At 34.3% G+C, this 22,447-nt stretch overlaps 1 protein-coding gene across 1 annotated transcript; it reads right to left on the reverse strand.

Moving 5' to 3' along the window:
- Window positions 1-1,699: 1,699 nt before the first annotated feature.
- Window positions 1,700-20,888, reverse strand: LOC128992060 (probable cysteine--tRNA ligase, mitochondrial). Its single transcript, XM_054415444.1, has 10 exons — window positions 20,441-20,888; window positions 18,537-18,832; window positions 16,459-16,672; window positions 13,775-13,908; window positions 12,704-12,835; window positions 11,737-11,873; window positions 11,466-11,591; window positions 5,193-5,300; window positions 4,152-4,337; window positions 1,700-1,812 (listed from the first exon to the last, which is right to left on the reverse strand). Exons 1-10 carry the CDS (start codon window positions 20,731-20,733, stop codon window positions 1,753-1,755), a joined length of 1,686 nt encoding a protein of 561 aa, XP_054271419.1. The 5' UTR covers window positions 20,734-20,888; the 3' UTR covers window positions 1,700-1,752.
- Window positions 20,889-22,447: the final 1,559 nt, after the last annotated feature.

Below are 22,447 nucleotides of genomic sequence, written 5' to 3' on the forward strand. Positions count from 1 at the left end.
CATGCTAAATTTCATCAAAATCGGACTAGAATTACTCAAGTTATCGTGTTCACCCATACTTAAATAAATTTGAAAAAAGTGATTTTAGCCTCTGGGGACATCATAAAGGAAAAGTAAATCCGTCCTGGGTCTAGGTCTTTCCAGCCACCTACGGTCATAGCTTCTTCTGTAGGGCAAAAAGTAGGACTTCTATAGAAGCACACTCTAAAAAAGCTCATTTAACTATGTGCTCTCGATGTAAAAAAAAAACATACTTGCTACAGCAAGTATTTTTATATGAGTTGTCTACAGTGTACAATAGTATATTTCAGTACTAGTCACGAAAGTTACCCATTTCGGGACGAGATAGTGTTTTTACATACAATGTTGTTTTGTGTTTGTGTGCTCGTATTGGACTCACATGGGAAACACCATCGAGCCCCGAAATGGGACTTCGTTACGAGTATTGAACAATACTCTTTATCATGATGAGAAAAACTACTTCATCAAATTTTAAAAAATGATCTGATTTTTCGTTCAGATATTCAGTTGTATTCTGACTTTGTTGATGTCAAGCAAAGTATTGTTTGTGTAGTGAAAGTAATGTTTATGTCAGGAAAAGTCAGCTGAATACTATTTGTTTTTGGTGTATGGAAATTGACGATTTTTGACCTCAGCTGTATGGAAAAGGGCTATTTTTGAATACCGAATGATGAAAAATTAATTACAATGTAGGCTACGTGGTAACCTTAAATTTTTTTTTGCTAATTTTAGATTTAATATGACCAAAGATATGGAATTTATTTGTAAACTGTGCAAAAGAAGTAGATTTTACTTTATTTTATGTTTTCTATACCAGTGGCATTTTCTTACGATTTTACGGAAAAGTCCTTACCCTGTTTTTTTTTTTTTTTTTACCATCCAAAATCAACATTTCATTAGAACAATTTTTGACTTAGAACACCGTTATCCAGCATATTCCCTCTCAAAGAAAACCTTGACTTTACATGTAAATCCAAACAAAAACATGGCAGATGACAGTCAGGTAATACTGGATTAAGATATAATTCAACACGATTTACTACTAGGGATGATTATCTTAAATATCATAATATTTAAATGAAAGTTAAAAAATACATTTCAAACACCAATAAAACTACAAAGTTGGTAAACCCCCCCCCCTGATGACAGGGGGTTGACACAATACAAGATGGGGAGGTTCCACCCTTTCCTTGTAGTGCCTGCAGCAGGATTCCAGATGAATGGTCCAACACGCCCTACTCCTCCCCCTTGTACTATGTTAATGATCCTCCCTAGCTCTGAGTGGCCAAACTAATTTAACTCAACTGTAGAGAATTGTCAATTTGACCTACTATTTCAGTTTTTTACCTATTATACTTTAATCTGTATTTTATTGTACCGAATATTTAATTTTGCATTTGACAGAATATTGTTGTAGTAGAGGTTTATTTATTGTAAAGTCAAACATTACACAGCAAAAAATAACGGATGAGAAATGATTACGATATGTAAAGCCTGTGTAAGGTAGGACATTATAATTTTAGTTCTAACCCTGCTACTAAACTGATTACAGTACATTTAACATTAAGCATTCAACAAATTATTTGATTGACCCCTTTTAGCAGAGTTTAGAAACCAAACCACCTTACCAACAGTCTTGTGACATTTAAGATTGGGTAAATAAAATGAATCTATTACCTAACCTTTATATTATATTTAAAATATAACCAACAACTGAAATGTTACTGTGGGCTATTCTTGAGTCACAGCAATGTCTTTCAAACTCCATGTTGATTTCTGGGACCGATGATCCTAAAATTTAGCAAATAAGTAAACATATTTTTAATTTTTATTAGATGATAGCTTATAAGTTCATAAAAGGTTAAAATATTAATAAATCTATTACCAAGTAAATATTAACTAAACATTGATTGTACAATGAACATTTTATTAAAAAACTATAATTTAAAATGTTGATAAAATATTGGATTTATTCAAGCCACACTAATACAGAGCTAGCTAGAATTTATTGCAGGGTTTGTTTACTACTTACTTAATATTGTAGCTTTTTTATACATACCAGTTACCGTACATACAGTCAAATTAGTTCACCCAGCACTCATCACAATACTTTATTCACTTAATGTTAGGTGTTGTTTTTGGAATACAGTAAATATAATGAATGAAAGGTATAATATACTGCCATTTAATTTAACCCTATTTAAATAAGTATATTTCTTCACATGTTAAATCACCAGCTAACTACAATATATTAGATGGCCAGACAGGTCTAAAAACGTGAATGTTTTGGCCGGATTGAGAAAGAATGTGGTTACTCAATTCCAGAAAATGTATCTGGAAGTTAGCTTAGTGATTTAATGTCTGAAGAAATAAGGTGTTTGTAGAGCTTACTGATCTGATGATGATGTTACAACAGCATTTAACACGTTCACTGCGGGCGTATCCGATCGGATACGGGCCGAGCGCTGTCCAGGTGCTGCCGTAACCGATCGGATACGCTCGGCAATGCCTTTCGTATATCATCGTTTTTGCTCTAGCGTCGGTCGAAGGCAACCGACCGACCACTTGGTTCAGACCTATTCCACGTTAGCGTGTAGTGGGTGACTTGCTTTTTGTTGTGTTGTAGGTTGGTAGTAAAATTTCCCCATAAAATCCCCGTCTGGTAAACTTAAAAATCAACTTGTTGTCCCGTCTTTCTCCCTCCAATTGGCAATACGATGGGACCGGCTACGTTCCAAGCAGTGCTGCTATCTGTGAGTGTTTAGCGATCTACGTCGACTCTTGTTATAAAACAGGACATCACCGCACGTTATTTGCTATTCGTCATACCGAAATATGAGAGCCAATCACCCGGCAATCGGGTTTGTTCGACGCTGCGGGCTGCGCCGCACTGGGGCTACGCCTGCCATTTGATGGCCCGCAGCGAACGTGTTAAAAACACAAACAAATAGAACAAAGGGCTATCTCACAACTCAGGTATAATAACCTTTCAGTGTAGCACCTTTTTGTGTAATAAAACTGGGAAATAAATTGTTTGTAAAATCTCCCTAGTTACCAAACTTCAGTCAAAATTTGATATTACAAATTTGCTGTTAACAAAAATTTTGATCCAAATTCTAATTAGATTTACCCATTAGAAATGATGTCTTTCAGAAAAATTTTTACCAATGCTGTAAGGAACTACAGTCGAACCCTGCCGGTGCGACAGGATTTCCAAAACGCCCCGAAGAAGCATTCTTGTGGGATCAAGCCTTGGAATCCGCCTATCGAGATGCCCCCACCACCCAAGAAACAAGAACTGCCTACGCATCTGATCAGACCGCCGTGCATCCCCGGAATGGTTCCCGGAAGATTTCCAATCTGCGACGAATGGAAGGGACTCTATTGCCCTCCCTGCAGGCCTAAGTACAAGTTCCCTTCCTTCTCTGACAACATTGACTTTGTGCTACCGAAGGACAACGACTGTTGGTGGAAAAACAGTGTTAGAAAGTGTGAACCTCTTGATACATCCCAACTCTCCAACATTTCACAGCGGTGGGATTGTAATTACGAATAAAACCCTCAAAACTCACTTTTTTTTTTGTTTTAAGGGTAACTTTTAAGGTGTTGATCTATAGTTTGTTTATTGGTTAGGTATAATTTGTAATGTAGGATATTACTGATCATACATATCTGCAATACCAAAAATAGGAGAGGATCACAAACATAATGTAAATAGATAATAATTAGTACAAACACAAACAGACCAGTAGCATTACTAATTATGATCAAATGTTAGTATTCAAAGACCAAAAATTGTTGTGATGGTTTGAAAAAAGTGAGACAGTATAGTCCATAATTTATTAATCAGATATGTTTATTATAGGCCTAATACAGAATTAAACTTTGATTATCTTAAATGGTGACCATACCAAAATCTAGGTATTTTAAGTCAAGTATGAATGGAGATGAGTGTAGGGTGAGTGGCCCGATCTTGTAGTATTTTTTACAAGAAAGGTGTACATGGTGGTAATGCGTAGGTGAATTTTTTTGGCATTTACTAGACCTTCAGTTTGCAAGTGAAATTCATACTCTTTTATGACAGGATCAAGGATTACTCACAAAGCCCTGTTGAATCTGTTATGACTTACCTTAATCTCGACGCCGGCAGCTGCCAAATCATCCCTAAACTGGTCACATGACTGAAGCAGCTGCTGCCGTTGAGGTTTGGCAGCGGCTGCCATGTCCGGGTGTAAAGCTACCTCTCGCACTTGAGAACGGAAGTCCATTGTGGCATCCAACACAGACGAGAGCTTCTGGTGATCAGCCGCGCCACCCTACGGTCATCAATTGATATAGAAGGTCGTATGTTAATGGAATGGAAAGACCAAGTGGTTGGTTAGGAGGGTTTTGAGGTCCCTAGATGCCAAAACCACCACCGGTTTGCGCAACAGCATGATCGAACTATGGGAACGGGGGTTTATGGAGGGTTTTATGGGCTAAAAATAGGTTTTCCCATTTTTGACCCTAAAAACACAAAATTTCACAATTTCTTTCCCAACCATTTTGTATACTGAAGCATTATTATGCCCCTAATGGTTACGGAGAAAAATTCAAAAAATTTAATTAAAATTCCCAAGTTATTCTCATGGAGAATAAGTCAACTGTTGTAGTTAACTTGTTTACGAACATATTTTGATCAAATTCGTTAACTACATTAATTTCTTACTAAACTAACATTTTACAACAAAAAACACTTTTTACCCTCCCTGTTGCAGCAAACCTAAGTTCTCGAAATTAATTCTATTTAAATAGGGAATAAATGTGATATATTTTTAAGGGGACATTTTGGTGTAAATCCAACCCGGCAAATGGAAATTCGCTTAGTCTGCAGGTTTGCTGCGGCGGAGGTATTTTTTTATCGAATTGTACACCGAATTTCACAAAGATATCTTCAACAATTTTAGAGATATAATAATATTAAATAGGTACAAAGAAACAAACTGGTGGATATCTTGCTAACACAGTCTTTTTCCATATTTGTGATTAATTTTTAACTTTACTTTATAAAAACTATTCCTAATATTTTTGTCCGCATGTTTTTTTACAGCAAGCATTATGTAGTAAAGTAAAGTGACTTTGTATTAAAATGTTTGTTACCATACTCAAATACTAATATTTTTCAAACTCACTTTATCTGAAGCAAAAGTGATTCCCAAGGTGGCAAAAATATCTTTGACAAAATTCATTGCTGAAGCTATAGCGACAGGTCGAGCATTTACGTTACTTGAAGCTGCATCCTGAAAATCATTTTGGTTATATGAATATGAAAGATTGTCAGGAAGAATATTTCACAAAAATATATAAGAATATAAAGAGTGATTAAAATCATATCCGTTAGTATCTTGCCTTTCTTGTAGGCCTACTGTTTTTGCATTCTACCCCTATACATAGTACATGGAGAAAGTATTGGTTTTGTCAAAATCTCTGAGTTTGAGTTTTGGGTGAAATATCGGTATGTGCTTTGGGTCCCCCTGAACCCAAAAAAGTGGTTTATAACTACTGATGTCTGTTTGAGGATGTGTGAAGAGCTACACACCACACATTTGAACCGATTTTTTAACCGACTTCCCCACTACCAACAAAAGGAGGAGGTTCTCAATTTGTTTGTGGCGATGTTTTTTTTTTCTAGGTATGTTCACCAATTTCTCTGTGATTCTTTTACCGATCAGTGTGGTTCCACTTGCCAACATAACCAGGAGAGTTTCTATTTGGTACCTTATATATTTATGTTTAAGTATAATATTTGTTTCGGTGAAAAATTCTGAAAACCATAACCCTCCGAGTGTCACGTGTTTTGGCCTTAATGTCAGCCTATTTTTTGCTCATTTGCAAGGTTTTATTAAAACTGATCTGAGAAGCTTAAAAACAATGTTAATTATACTGTTCTATATACCATTTTGTTTGGAAAATCTTGGGCTTCAATATTATATATAAAACATAAGGAAGATTAAAAAAAAAAAATTTTTTTTAGGTAAAAAAATGTATAATTTCGAAAATTTTCAAAAAAAAATAAGTTTGCGCTCAATGAAATTGTATAAATTATAGGCCTATAAATATTTGAAAATAGCCACTTTGTTCTAAATTTTATGAGGATTACAAATCTATAATAATATAAGGAAGTAGATTTGCAAATAAAAAAGTTATGGGCAAAAAACAGATTTCAGTACATAGCGTTTAGCTAAGAATGCATAGCCCAACCATAGCTAGGAATCTGGCTAATAATTTACATCAATATCACTACCTACTTCTTCAGGATCATCAACCAGCACTTCAAAACCACTTAAATCTTCTTATAATGCACCACGTATATCACTACTTTTGATTTTTAACACTAAAACAATGATAAACGTAATAAAACACATCAGTCATCGGTCCGAGGGTAACCTAGCTGTTTACAAATACACGCACGTCAGCTCAGTCAGCTGTCTGCTACAATATTTTCGGAACTAAAATGAATAGTGCTTAGAGACAGACCTCTGCAGAAAGCTTAGAATATTACGGACAGAACGATACCTAACTCAATCCAGTACAGTCCGATTCAGTTAGTCATAGAGCCTTCGCCGTAAACAGTGTTCGCGAGTCGCTGCAGCGACGCACGACACTATACAAAGTGCGTTACGCGACGCTGCAGCGACGCATGACACTCGGAGGGCCAATCAGCCTGCCAGTTGCGGGAGAAATTTGTGTTTACTAATATATATCTGTTTAAAAAACACCTTTGTTCGCATTATTAATCTGTCAAACATTTATTTTGTTTACATTTGTGCAGATTGTTTACATTTGTACAGAGAAGGCAATAAATAATAATAACATTCATACAGCTGTTAGTTGAAACCATTTAAATGAAGCTACAGACAATTCTTCATGAAACAGTTGCTTCATATTGATCAATAAACTATTTCTTGCCATGGAGCCTAAATGAATTACATTGAGAAAATGCATTTTGTTTTGGTTACTATAAAAAATGTATTTTAACGTTTGACCTGATTTGTGTATACAGTAATTCTGTTTTTAGTATTGAATATTCTGACTTACAAAAACATATATGTTTCAGTGAATAGCTGTATGATATTGACAATTAAAGGTGTATTGTGAAAACCAAAGAATTCGTAAAACAGGTCTAAATATAAATTAAATGCAATTATTCCCTACACGACCTAAGAAGTGTGAAAGTGCACAATCGTCAATTGTCTTAAAAGTGTTAAATATTTTTATTACTAAACATGCATTTGCAGATGTGGAATGTTTATTGATATTCTCTACCCAGTTACTATATATCAATACTATTATGCCTGCTTCGGAAAGTCCTAGAGGAAGATGATTTACAATTTCGAGTAGGCTATATCTTGATCAAACAAAGCCACCTACATGGCTTGCACCACTTTTAGCTGAACAAATCTTTCATATACAATACAGCGAACACATAACAAAATAGAAGCGCTACTCGGAGCGCAGGAGCGTGGCAGTCTTACTAGCCGGCGAAACGGATAAAGATGGCGGCGCTAGCCTACCTGTCGGGGAAATAAATATGTGCACTCGAGTTTGAGCCTAAATATCTCAGAGATGAATAATCCAATTTTGTTGAAACAAAAATTAAATATAAGCTGGTTTAAATACATTTTACGTGGTGGCAATAAAAAAAATCCGTTTACCAGAAAAATGAAAGATTTGAAAGATCCTAAAAAGTACCGGGTTTTAAGAAACTCTGCACTAACACTGAAGTTTAAATTTTAATTGTAAACAAACCACTGAGCCAATCAGCCTGCCAGTTGCGGGAGAAATTTGTGTTTACTAATATATATCTGTTTAAAAAACACCTTTGTTCGCATTATTAATCTGTCATATTGGTGTTATTTCTTGTGTCACGACAAACACGATGATATTTTGAACGAAATTTTTTGCGTCTTATTAACGATGTTAGCATACATTTAAAAAATTAACATCAGCATAAAAACTATCGTCAGTAAAAATTTTAAAATGCATGGAACAGTTAACAATAAATCTACCAATAAGTCATACAAATTTCAGAAAGATTGGCTTAGTGGTTTGTTTACAATTAAGTTTTAAACTTCAGTGTTAGTGCAGAGTTTCTTAAAAACCGGTACTTTTTAGAATCTTTCAACTATAAAGATTTTTCTGGTAAACGGAATTTGTTTTAATTGTTACCACGTAAAATGTATTTAAACCACTTTATATTTAATTTTTGTCTCAACAAAATCGGATAATTAATCTCAAGAGATATTTAGGCTCAAACTCAAGCACATATTTATTTCCCCGACAGTAGTCCCGGCGTGTGCAGCGCGCTAGTCGTCTGCTATGCTTGATGACAGACAATAGTGTAGATATAAAGTTAATGATATTAGTGTAAAGGAAAACAATGTAATTGAGGACTTGACGAACAAAGTACTTGGACAATGTGTAGGAGTAAATTTGTTTCCAAATAGTACATGTTTCTCAGGATATGAAACAATATGGACAAAAATCATTTTTGTTTAGTACCTAATTAAAATTATTGCTCTAAAATATTTCAATGTTAGAGTTCGCTACTACTGTAAAATAAGTAACGAAAGTCTTCACAAAAATAAAATCAGGCAACATCTCAATAAAACTATAATTTTTCTGGGACAATAAATTGAGTGTAATTTTACAAATATATTTGGGAAGTTTAATTTAACTTGCAGAATTATCTTTAGTTTATCTTGGATGATATTGAAAGCTAATTAGTCCTTAAAAAGTTGTGCTAAACGGTTGAAAATTCTACATAGACAATATATTTGAAAATTTCTTTAATATATACAATATTACAGTACAACAGTATAAAACATTAAAACACTGCACGCTAAATGTATAGACGACGGCCCGGCGGCGCAGCGGCAATGGATCCCTTTTGTACCTGATTTTTTAGAACACCGAACATGATAAAAATTTTTGGTGAATCGGATAGTTAAATTTGGTTATATATCCACAACTTTCCTGCTGACGAAATTTCTCTGACCAAAAAATAAAAAATTTCCTCGCAATACAACTTTTTCATGTCTGAATCTGAAAAATTAAACTACATAAGTATTAAACATATTTATAACTCAATTGCTATCATAACTAATAATTTTAAATTAACACCATCGTTTTCCTCAGTATCATATCTGCAAGTGTGCAAAATTTCAGAATTGTTTGTCAACTATTAATGTTGTTTATGATCGTGTATTTGTCGCGGGGTTTTTAATGCGAACTGAGCTCGCGGGTCTTGGATTCAGGCTGTATGACGGACCAAGATGGCGGATTTGGCCACACTTTCAGTGCATTTGGTTAAACCGGCCGTGTCCTCTCTATTATTATTATTATTATGTGCTCGCTGTATACAATATACATATTTCATTTGCAGATGTGGAATGTTTATTAATATTCTCTACCCAGTTACTATAACATATCAATACTATTATGCCTGCTTCGGAAAGTCCTAGAGGAAGATGATTTGCAATTTCGACTAGGCTATATCTTGAGCAAACAAAACCCCCTACATGACTTACACCACTTTTAGCTGAACCAATCTTTCATATAATATTTTCCAAAGGTACTATACGTGTTAACGACCAATTTTCCACTTTTGAGAGATTTTTTAGTGCTGGTAGCTGAGGAATAACTTTCATATTGTTCCAAAAGGCTTGAGACGTTACTGTATTTCTTTTTATAATGTAGAAGTACACCGATTGCAGGAAACGATGATGTCTGACATTTCAATGTATCTAGAATAGACAATTAGTTTTTCATTAGGCCTAACTAACTTTCTTTCTTAAGGAATATCTAAAAATGTTTATTATTATACCTATTGATTATGTAACCTGAACAGGTGACTCAAGCAGTTTTAAAATAATGATTGTTCTGTGGAACTTTTGATTGTTTCAAACAGTTTTGCTTATCAAAAAACCTCAAGTAATTAATATATAAAAAACTATACAGTCACTAAAAATCATGAAATAATTTATTTTTGTAAAAAAATACAACCGACTTCAAACGCTCTAAAAAGAATGAAATAATTTCAATAAAGTAAACTTTTGTATTAGGCAAGCTCACGTATTTCAAGTCGGCGCGGCTCAAACTGCAAATATGATTGAAATGAAATATTGTGTGTGTATTTTGAAAATCAGTAAATTGTAGCTGGATAACATAAATATATAAAAAAACATACTGAACTGTTTTGTTTATATATTAAAGGAAATATTTCCTTGTATTTTATGTTTACTTCAGAATAAATGCATTATGAAAATAACACACACAAATGTTCTATATGAATAGGAAAATAATTTAGTTTGATATTATGATAGGGAAAATAAGCTAGTTTAGTATTAAAACGTTACTTTTCCAAGTTAGAAACATTTAAATGCGTTATAATCTTTTTAAAGATACTCGTTAATACCACTATAATGCCGATCTCTTTTGGTTCAAAGACCAAATCTGGTCTGATTACGGTAATAAAATAACACTTAATGCATAACTATGAAAAAGACATGCAGATTAACACCTTTAGTTATAGATAGTCACCTGCAATATGGACACCCTCTTTCAGTTTTGTATCAAAAATCATCATAGAGCCGCGCCGACTTAAAATACGCGAGCTTGCCTAATACAAAAGTTTACTTTATTGAAATTATTTCATTCTTTTTAGAGCGTTTGAAGTCGGTTGTATTTTTTTACAAAAATAAATTATATGAAATTTGATATTACTTAACTAATCCATGTTATCTCCAGGTATTTTTTCTCATTTTTTGGGAATTACCATTTTAATTTTTAATGTGATTTTACTTTTAAAACCCCATAAAATGAGAAAACATTTTATTTTCACAGCAATGGCAATATGATTTTGAAAGTATGTATTTGGTATGTTATAGTAATTTTAATCCTAAACAGGATGACTCAACCCCTAATGCTGTAAATTTTAGGGTTCAAAATTATTGCAACCTATTTGATTTCCACCATAACTCTTAGCTACTTTTGCCGCTTACCTATTATAATTTTAATTTTCTCTTATATAAATAGCAGGATGTTTAATTTTAATGTCAGGTTAATGAGAGAAAGTAAGTGTCAGTTTCCACTCCTGATATTGTTTAATTAAACAACTTAACAAAGAAGTGAGCCAGCAAAATTGAGAATGAATCTGTTGATATTAGGTTTGCGTTTGCACAAAAGGTAAAAAACAAATGTAGCATTTCATGTGCAAAAATATTTTTATCTTTTTTTTAAAAACCCACCAGGAGAAGTCTTGTGCTAATAGACTAACAAGGCCCACTAATTGCTTATTGTTTTCATTTCAATTGAGTTATTATTGTTTTTACTAATACATGAAATAAAACTGAAATTTGTTAACAAAAAAATCAAATAAATCAAAATAAAGATTGTTCTCTTACAATGACGGGTTTCCCAATCATGGAGTTTACTGACGTCACAAATTTCAATATCTCAGTCATAGCTCTTGGTGTATCGAAATCATCAGCCAAATAGTTTTCAACTAACTTCTTAGTTTCTTGAACTTGCTGAAAATAAAACATCTAAAATTAGTGAGGCACCATAAAAGTTTACACATCCAAAATTTATAATTACCCTAACCTTTCAAAACTGACACTACAAATATTTAAAAATTATATAACTATCAACTATATTGTATGTTATGTGAATTACCTTTAAGACAAAGGGTTCATCTATGTCAGTTGATCCTTTCAGCCCGGCAAGATAAAGTTGGCACTCGTCAACAAATGACTGTATCCTGTGACAACAATTCTCAGCGGTTTTCATTGCCTCGGTGGAATAATCAATACCTGGAATATCATTCGTCACACTGTATTTTTGTATAGTTATGGTATTTACAAGTTGTTTTTGGGTGCAATTCCCAAAAGTAATTCTTTCCGTTCAGTGGTCTACACAGAAGATACCCATCAATAAAACTTGCATCACAGTTACAGTATCTTGGCATGCTCTAGCTCTTTTCTTTTTGGAAATCAGCTAAACTTTCATCAGAATATTATTACATTTCTGATCTCAAGTAAAGAGGCCACTAACCTAACAATTTGTGTCATGGCTTCTGAAGATAACATTAAATTGAGTTGTTGTATAGTAATTACATGCATAGGCTAATGAATAATTTGAGTTTAACTTAAAGCTAGCGTTTATAATTTATATATTGTATTAATACGATATTTTTTTATATGATATTGTGTTGATATGATTGTCAATTGGTATATTGTATTGATATGATTGAGACAATTATTGGTATCATCATGACATGACTTCGTACCACAATGGTCACGGGGCTTAACACGTTGGGTGCTGATGACGGGAATTCCCGCCATTGCTTAACATTGAAATAAATGCAATTTTCATGTTCAAAAATGTCAACGGCACTTTAAGTGTTAATTGTTTTAAGCATATTCAATCAATACTCAGAACGGTTTTATAATGTGTTTTTCCATATTTTAAGGTTTGTACAATACACACTTACAATCTGCATTTCAAGGAATTCAAAAATGCAACAATGCCAAACCTAATACTCAAAGAAAGCTAAAGGTTCAAAGACAAATAAAAACTTAATGCCTAAAATTTGGATTGAAAACCCTTATATATTGAAATCTAAAAACATAGCCTAGCTCACCATGCCTGTACGGAGAGAGTAGGCAGAGCATTCGCAAGTGGTTGCTTGTGTAAGACTTGAGGAACTCGGATATGCTGATTGTGTTTTTTAGCGATTTTGACATTTTTACATCCCCTTTCACTTGTAGATGGCCTGCAAAAATAGATTAGTAAAATTATCAATAAATATACAGAATCAATTCACAAAGTTTCTTTCCCACACCTGTGAATCATACCTTAAATTTTCTGCCTCGCTCTGTTTGTGTGTTCCAGAACGATACTAAGTTCGTTGTAAAACTGTTGTGCGCCAGAGGTATTTTTTTAAAGGACTCAAAATATTTCCTTCAAAATAGTAGGCTACCCTATGCCTGAAAAATAAGAAGAAATCCGAAAAATATTTTAAACTGAATATTACTGTGAGGGGACTTAGATAATGCTCTTTTTAAAGCCTGAGCATGAGAGTAATTCATAATTTTTAATAGGACGAAACGAGTATCAATGAAGTACCCTAGTCAATGTTTTTGTGTTTGCTACAAGCCAGGACTTGTACACGTGTAGAACAATACAAGTGCATAAGCAAACTAAACCATTTTTTTCAACCTAAACTAGGCCAATTTTCATGAACGGGAAAACGAATTGTAGGCCTACATCAGTTACACAAAACGTTATTTTATTGGACAAAATTAAGTTCAGTAATGGTTATGGCTTAACATCGGTTCTCTTCCTACACTTCACTTTAAGTATGAAAACCACTATCGTGGGAAATGAAGACGATTTTGCCGTGATCACAGGTGAAGATCAAGGAAGTTGCTGTTTTTGCAACAGTTGCTCAGGGTTGTAGTCTCAATAGCTTTCCAAACTTTCCAATTTTGGTTGATATTTGAAACATATAACTAAGTAGATTTCAGATTTGTATAGGTACAGACTTATGATCACCGCACCCACAATTTGCCATTTGCCATGCTTAGCTGTCATCATCAAACCGTCGCCATTATTTGTTATGTTATCTGATTGAATACTACATTGGGAACCTACAGAATGTACAACTTTGCACGTATTGGCTCTAAGACTTAGTGAAGTACTCGGTGCTCACCAGTGTGCAGCCAGTAGTTAACCCATTGTGAGGTGTCATGATATACACAGCTCTGGGCCTCCTCATTCTCATGGTGGGGAAACACCAGGTCCTGGCCTCCTGAGTGTATGTCCAGACTAGGCCCCAGCACCTTGCTGTGAACAAACTACACAGTAAACCATATGTAATACGATACAATGTAGGTAGAAATACAAAACAGTAGACTCCCTCTTATCCAGACACCCTTTTAACCGGACATCAGTTTAACCGGACATCAGTTTAATCGGACATCAGTTCAACCGGACTACACTCGGCAGAAATGACATCTCTTTAACCGGACAATTTTTATCAGGTTTAACCGGACTAGATCGGGGTACTGAAACGACTGTTCTGGTGGGAAAGATTTGAGAGCAGTGATCACGTGTCTAAATACAATGCTCTCCTAAATTTAAGTCAAATACTTTATACAGTATGCATTTAAACGGTCCGTTTTAACGAGATTTTGGGGACATTGGGTTAACCGGAAAACCCGTTATCCGGACTAGCCTTGGTCCCGAGGAGTCCGGATAAGAGGGAGTCTACTGTATTATTTGGACGAAGACAAAATATAAGCTTAATATAATTTTTTTTACTTTATAAGAATAATAAATGTATTGAAATGTTTAAAACTACATTTATAATAAGGCATTAGAATAAATATAGAAATGAGTGTTCGAGGGATTGTAGGTTGTTGAATGCACACAAACATTCAAATTCGCCTTTGACTCTGACCAGGTATTCTAGATCAATATTATGACAATTTTATATGGCTTATAACATTTTTAACTTTAGCATGGTTCATTCTACACTAGTTGTAAATTCATCTTTGTCTCAAACTACGTGCCATGGTGAGCAAGTATCGTAATTAGTATATAACTAGCTGTGTGCCCGTTCTACTGACGGGGATCTTGTAGTCAGTTGAAACCTTATATTCAGAAAAGCAGTTGGTTTGCATTTTATTAATTTTAGTTGGGAGGTTATTAATTAATCTCCCTTGGGTTTGGATTTTTTCACAAAAAGTTATCAGAAATCAAAGTTGTTTCTCATTAATTGCATTATTTGTAAACAACTTTTAATGTAAACACATTGGTGACAGTTTTAAGAAACAACCTTTATCCAGAAAACGGTTTGTTATTTATTATTATTATGACACATTTTCTAGACAATGCATGGTACCGGTATTGGTATATCTAGTAAACATTAGGAGGAAATGTGACAAAAACCGTGATCCAAACAGCTGTTCGTTATCTCATAAATGACGTACTTTCCAAACAGATGATTAGTATTTCATAAATGATGTGAAATTTATGAGAGAAAACTTGACAAAAATCGCACAAAATTGGGATTTTGAACGTCCGTTATTTTATTTCAAAACTATTGAGGGCATATTTTAATGGCTAAAGACACTCTCACTAATCCAGGGAATACATTAAAATTATTTGAATCTTTATAGGTACTCTTCTCTAGTTGTCTCGGAGTAGGCCGCGTAAATTTGGTAACTTGGAGTTACAGAAGCAATGACAGACAGAAATTGAGATAAGACTCGTTTCGGCTTTCTTAGGCTATGATATGTAAAAATAGCCAAAAACTACATGATTCTACGCAATGTATTGACAAAACTGTGATTTTATTCATATACATATTTAGTAAAATAACGATTTTAACTTCATAATGACTCATTCATAAAAAAAAGTTTTAATATCAAAACTAGTGGCTTTTTTACATTAGTGACAGTGACAGTGTACTGAAATTTTTAAGGAACGCAATCCAAGCCCATAAGTGTTGGATGTGCAGGGAATTGAACCTGTCCCTGCAGTTTGAATCGCTAGCCTGCAGCAACACACCCAAATTCATTTCTCAATATTTGTGATTGTGTGAAGCTAAACAATTTTCCACTACTCAATTTGTTTGCATCAAGTGTATAGACAATAATTAATCATATTTAGCTTATCAATTGAATGTATTTCTGACTTATCAGTTATGCAACCAAACTACAGATTTTTATAACAGATTTTTAATCAGACCCAGAGTAAAATCACACATAGGCTAACTAAAATGCACATTGTTTAGCATTTGGTAAGGCTTGTTAATTATTTACTAGTCATACGATGTCATAAACGATTTTAATCAGCAGAATTTCTATTTTTATTATTTCAAATTTTAGTATTAAGCTGAAATTTTCAAATCCAATTCTTTGTTACGAATAAGATGTGTAGTTTTTTTTTTTATTCTAGCACTTCCAAATAAAATAAAAAAGAGCCTGTCATATAAAATTATCTGTAATACTAAAAAATGTGTTGCAGCGTGGTGTGAAAATAGAGAAGTCTCTGTACATTAGATATTTTTGGTAAAGTTTCCGACCACTAGACGACCTCTAATAGCCTATGTCTAAATGTACATGAGTGTATATTTCATGGTCACCAAATACACAATTTCATGTTTTGGTGACCTCAATATGAGCAATGACAGCAATACGTTATAAGACGTATTCCTTACAAGGCGATACAGTTTCTAATACGATCTTCATCCACATTAAGGTTAAAAAATCATAGTAAAACCTTTTATTTATAATCAGCCTTGGAATTTTACAAAAGCACAATGCTTAAGAATACAACCTACTCAATCTCTAATCTAATGTCTTACAATGCCGCTGTCTCACCCGTTACCTCGCCATGGCTGAGCACTCTATGTGCCATCCAGGTCTCCCAGGACCCCACGGACTATCCCAATGTGGCTCCTGTGGCTTGGCTGCCTTCCAGAGGGAGAAGTCATGAGGGTGTTCCTTCTCTCCGCTTTTCATCCCCTCCTCATCCTCTCCCTCCACTAAAGAACGCAGCTTCCCATACCTGGGAAACTTCTGGGTGGAAAAGTAAACAGATCCTAAAATTTTGTGACAAGACATAAACAATTTATACACGTATTGCACAAGATAGTAATATGAGTACTATAAGCATGATTGATAAATACATGAACATAACCAGAACATAATTTAATGTAGGTATCCTAGAAAACTTTGTTCCATTGTAGGAAAAACATATCCTAGAATTGTTAATACCCTTAGCTATTTTAAACAACCCAGTCTAATATACCAATCATATGAAACTAAACCAAAGTTGGGATTCCTTAAACAACTGTAATGACTGTTTCTTCATGTCAAGTTAATTTTATTGTTGCACAGACTCTCTTCCTTAGCCACAATGCCCATTGCGAACTGTAAAATACTGGTGGCTTGAAATTGTTTTGTTTTTTAGCTGATTGCATAGGTACTTTGTCTATGCATCATGCAAATAGTCGTTACAGCATTACAGTCATAGGACACAGTATAAATCGGGCCTTTTGGTGTCTTTAGAGCATGTGGGCCTAATATTTAATGTGAAAAACTCAAAACATGAGTAATTTCTTAAACTGCAAAATGTACAGGGTGAATAAAAAGTCAAGACCCCCCCTCTAATATTTTTCCAAGTAAATATACAGAGATATCCTGTTGTTGGTCGAGCAATCTTAGCAGGAACTTTCATTTTATCATTTTGAAATTTTTGAGTGTCCCCCCAAAAAGGGGGATTCGGAGGGCAACTCAAATATTTTAAATGTAAACCCCCTTCAAGTGACACCTCATTTTGAAGTGTTTACAAAAACTTAAAGAATGGTGAAAACTAGAGGTCGCTATCTCTTCTCTATCCAAAATGGTAGCCCGTCAAATGTTGTGGAAAATCAACGGTAAAATTGTTAATATTGGCTGTCATTTTGGATAGAGAAGAGATAGCAAGCTCTGGTTTTCACCATTCTTTAAGTTTGTTTAAACACTACAAAATGAGGTGTCACTTGATAGGGGTTTCTATTGAAACATTTTTAGTTGTCCCCCGAATCCCTTTTGGGGGACACTCAAAAGTTTTAAATGTAAATCCCCTTCAAGTGACACCTCATTTCATTTTGAAGTGTTTACAAAAACTTAAAGAATGGTGAAAACCAGAGCTCGCTATCTCTTCTCTATCCAAAATGGCAGCCAATATTAACAATTTTACCGTTGATTTTCCACAACATTTGACGGGCTACCATTTTGGATAGAGAAGAGATAGCGACCTCTAGTTTTCACCATTCTTTAAGTTTTTGTAAACACTTCAAAATGAGGTGTCACTTGAAGGGGGTTTACATTTAAAATATTTGAGTTGCCCTCCGAATCCCCCTTTTTGGGAGGACACTCAAAAATTTCAAAATGATAAAATGAAAGTTCCTGCTAAGATTGCTCGACCACAAAAAGGATATCTCTGTATATTTACTTGGAAAAATGTTAGAGGGGGGGGGGGTCTTGACTTTTTATTCACCCTGTATAACTTGGATACTCCTACTTACTCATATAAAAAAACCCAAACTATTACATACTCAAAGAATTTTAATGTAGCCTACTTTTTTTAATGTCCGTCATGCTTGAAATAAAGTTTGAGAAATTAACTACCGGTATTCTTAAATACAACCTCCAAATGTATTAAGTTGAACAGATTATTTATTGAAAATGATTTGGTTGTATGATTATTTTTAGCAAAGATGTAAATTTAAGTGTTTGTCAATTTCTGAAGTGCCCCCCCCCCCCCCCCCCATTACTACATTTTAAAACTTGCAACAATGTGTAGCAAAGATTTTGTTTTTAATAATTAACTGTCATAGTTCTGTGAGCAAATTTCTGAATCTAATTTTATATAATTTATACCAACAGTCATTCTTCTGGAACATGAATTCATTAATTTACCTGATTTTGCTTTATATGCTCTATCTGTCTGCATAATACCCTTGACAAAGGATATAATTTCTGGAATGTGGTCTGAAACTCTTACTGTCATTGTGGGTGGAAGAACGTTTAAATTAGATAAATCCTGGAAAAACTCGACCTCGTATCGTTTAGCCAGGGTGCGGAAATCTTCTTTCGTTTCATTTGATCTTGCAATAATCTTGTCGTCAATGTCTGTAATACCCATGAGGTAGAAGACATTGAGGCCAAATACATTTGAGAGAATTCTTCTAATGATATCAAGTCTAATATAGGATCTGAAAAGAAACCTTAAGTGAGTAGAAAATACAATCGACATAAAAATCACACATACAAATTGAAAGTAACTGGTAACTGGCACTTGGGCATTGTTCAAGATTACTTTTTACAAAAAATAGGTTAAAAATAAATTTTATAAGGTGCCTAATAGACTTCCTACTATCATGATTCAGGCTAAACATTAATGTTACTAAGTGTGTAGTACAAAGGAATGTTAATATGTTATAAGGTATTAATATTGTATACTGTTATTTTTATTTTGACACTTTATTCATCCTAAAACAGGAACAAAAATACAAAGGTCTAATTAGACCTTCGGCATACAGTTTGCATTTTGGACTAGGCCTAGTAGCATAAGGTCTAATTCTCATTTTAGACATTCCGCTACTTGTCCAAAATGCAAACTGTGTACCAAAGGTCTAATTAGACCTTCCAGAATTTAGACCCTTAACAGCTCTCATTTTATAAACATTTAATTATAAAATTTAGGCGGTGTGCCCAAGGTTATAAGTTACAATCCAGTAATGTCTAAAAACAGCAAGAGTGGATAAGTTTTGTACACGGACTGTAATTTTAAACCTTCCGGGATTTAGACCTTTGGCTACTGCCTGTTTAGACCCTAAGCATTAAAAATGTAAAATCATCGGGATTTAGACTCTTAGCAACTGACTTTTGTAGATAGAGCCTTTTGAGGGTACCGGTACTGTATTTTGTAGTATCATATGGGCTTTGGATATAAGTTACAATGAATAGGTAGGCTACATCTGTTTAGGATGTTGAAACAAAATTAATTTAATGTAGAGGCCTAATGTTGAAAATAGTTACAGTAACAATCTAACATATTTTGCCCCTCCCCTAAATTTTTTTTTCATAAAGTGGGTTAACGTCCCCACTAGTGAGTAACTAAGTACGACTATCTGCAGTACTATCCTGATAATTAGACCAATCCGTAAATTACAAGGCAAAAAAGTGGTTCTGATTCCACAAATTTTTATTTTTTTTTTGTCCTAGGACGCTAGGCACGAGCCCGGAATTGTTCTTCACATTACTTCAGGCTAGACCTAGGGGTTACGACCCTATCACTTAGATCAAATCCATTGGTGATTTGGCGGGATTCGAACCCGAGACCCCCAGGAACCGGAGTCCCACTAAAGCAGGTCGCTCCCCTCTGATTCCACTATAGGCCAAAGGTCGCTTAGGCATAGTTGCTAAAAAAATTTGCTGAATGGGCTATTAATTTACAGTCCTGTCCAAGAAACATGTCGGCCTTAACTTAGTCAGTAACAAGACTACAAGATCACGGGGGTACAGTTTCTTAACTGGGCTATACTAATATCGATTGAAACTAAATTATTGATTGGATTAGTAAACCTTCATGTGATTGTTTCACCATCAGCAAGTTTGGTTGGTTAGGTTAGGTTATGATAGTTAAATTTTATAATAGATATAAGTTAATTAAAAATATCGATTATTAATCAATATTTCCAATTGATAGTTTCAATCAATATTAGCATAGCCCAGTTAAGATACTGTAGGCCTACCCAATTAACATACAGTAATTACTGAACCAGCAACATTCTTCCTTGAAAAAAAAGGTATTTACTTACGATGCATGTCCAATGTGAGCAGAGTCATAAACAGTTGGGCCACAACTATACCATTTAACACAATTCTCATTCTGTAAGACTAATTTTGTTTTCTTTTTTACAAGAGGATTGTAAATTGATATGTTGGTTTCATATCCTAAAGGTTGATTCCATGTTACTTGGCTGCTTGTTTTTAATTTAGGGTCTATAGCTTTAAATGTAGCAAAGTTTTGGCAAAGAAATATGCTGCTCAAAACTATTTTCTTTGATAGTAAATCATATTTGTTAAATGTTAATGCAGCGGTCGAAGACATTAGGCCTGTGTTAGGTACTTTAAATGAGGAAATCTAGTAAACTCAACGAAATTAGTGGGAGTTCGCGTATTACAGTCATAGTAACGATGGCCCGAGCTTAAAATTAAATAAAACTGCAACCTCAACACATACACACAACATGCATAGGCCTAATAGTTTGATCCGTTCAGGTTCAATCGGATTTCAACAAAAAACAAAAACCTAACCTTCACTTCACTTATTCAATTCAAAAACAATCACAAACACAAACACAAACACAGAACGAGCACTCCAGCAGACGACGCGTTTTCTGTCTTTCTTGGTACAGTATCGCTCTTGGTGTAGCCTGTAGGAGCAATGTTTTGGGAACTAGCGAATCAGCGAATGATTATTTTTATTAATCCCTTAACTGTATTATCCTACTAATATTATAAATGAGAAAGTTTGGATGGATGGATGTATGGATGTATGGATGTATGTTTGTGACAAGTGAACGCGAAAAATACTGGTCGGATTGGGCTGAAATTTGGCATGATGATAGCTCACATTCCCGATTAACATATAGGCATATTCTTATTTCAAAAATCCTTTCGGGCTCCGCCCCAGTGGCTCTGGAGTTTCCCATGTTAACCTTATGAGAAATGAAATTATTGAATCTTAACAGCTGTTTCAATTAAACAAGTTGGTTCTGTTCTGTGATGTTCAATAGCATTAAAGTTACAAAAATTACCAACAGGGTGCAGCACAATTATTTCTTTTACATTTATGACAACAGCTAATTTGCAACCAAAAGGTGAGTGAGCGTAGCGAACGAACTTCAACCTGGAGGCGAGTTAGCGTAGCGAACGAGCTAACCTGAAGGCAAGTGAGCGCAGCGAACGAGCTCCAACCTAAAGGTGAGTGAGCGTAGCGAACGAGCTCCAACCTAAAGGTGAGTGAGCGTAGCGAACAAATTTCAACCAGGACGTGATTGAGCCATGCGAACGAGATAATCTTGAAAATTAAGAAGTTAAACGGGGCAAAGCCCGCGGGTTACAGCTAGTACTTTAATACTTTTAATTTGGTATCATCTTGTACTAGTGTACCTGTTGCTCGAATTCGAGCAATTGAGAAGCATTACGGGCGTTATTTTAAAACGAAAACAGTCATAATTTCCGATGACTTTATAAGAGTGGACTCAAAGATTATGGAAATAGTCACGATGTGTACAGTTAGACATAATCAATTTTCTTTTGCAAATATCTTATCTTTTTTCAAAAGTTGATCTTGTTTTTTAGTGTTTTCTACAAATGTTTCCCACTCATAGCCGCATAGCCCGCATTAGGTTGTCTGTAATAACGATTATAAATGAGAAAAAAAAACATTATTTGTATTTCTTCTACTTGGTTGTGTTCTATGACTTTTCTATGTTTCCATTGTTTGCAAATCGGCTCTTTTAATGATTGCTTAAGAAATGTAGCACAGTGTTAATTCAGTTTAATTTTAGTATATCAAATTGTCTAGAATTTCTCGCTTTTTTCCATTGTAATAATTACACCAACCCAATATCGTCTACAGATGCAATGCGCCAAAAAATATTGTCTACGTACAACCATAAAATCTCCAAGAAGTGATAAAAAGGCAGAAACCAGCCCATACAATATATATAAGTTAACTTCATAAGAAATAATCTTAAGAGCTACTCAAATCAGTAGCTCTTAAGATTATTTCTTATGAAGTTAATTTATATATACAG

The sequence above is a fragment of the Macrosteles quadrilineatus genome, unplaced genomic scaffold (assembly GCF_028750875.1).
Source record: "Macrosteles quadrilineatus isolate MER2022 unplaced genomic scaffold, UCM_ALF_1.0 Scaffold_4__1_contigs__length_99947679, whole genome shotgun sequence".
Classification (NCBI taxonomy): domain Eukaryota; kingdom Metazoa; phylum Arthropoda; class Insecta; order Hemiptera; family Cicadellidae; genus Macrosteles; species Macrosteles quadrilineatus.

What these genes read in the sequence shown, in the direction of transcription:
- LOC128992060 (XM_054415444.1), bottom strand. Translation starts at nt 20,733, where the DNA reads ATGTCTTCGACCGCTGCATTAACATTTAACAAATATGATTTACTATCA. An exon ending in AGCATATAAAGCAAAATCAG is followed by an intron (nt 16,673 to 18,536) that starts GTAAATTAATGA and finishes ACAAAATTTTAG; the next exon opens with GATCTGTTTACTTTTCCACC. An exon ending in CTGCCGGCGTCGAGATTAAG is followed by an intron (nt 1,813 to 4,151) that starts GTAAGTCATAAC and finishes GCTAAATTTTAG; the next exon opens with GATCATCGGTCCCAGAAATC.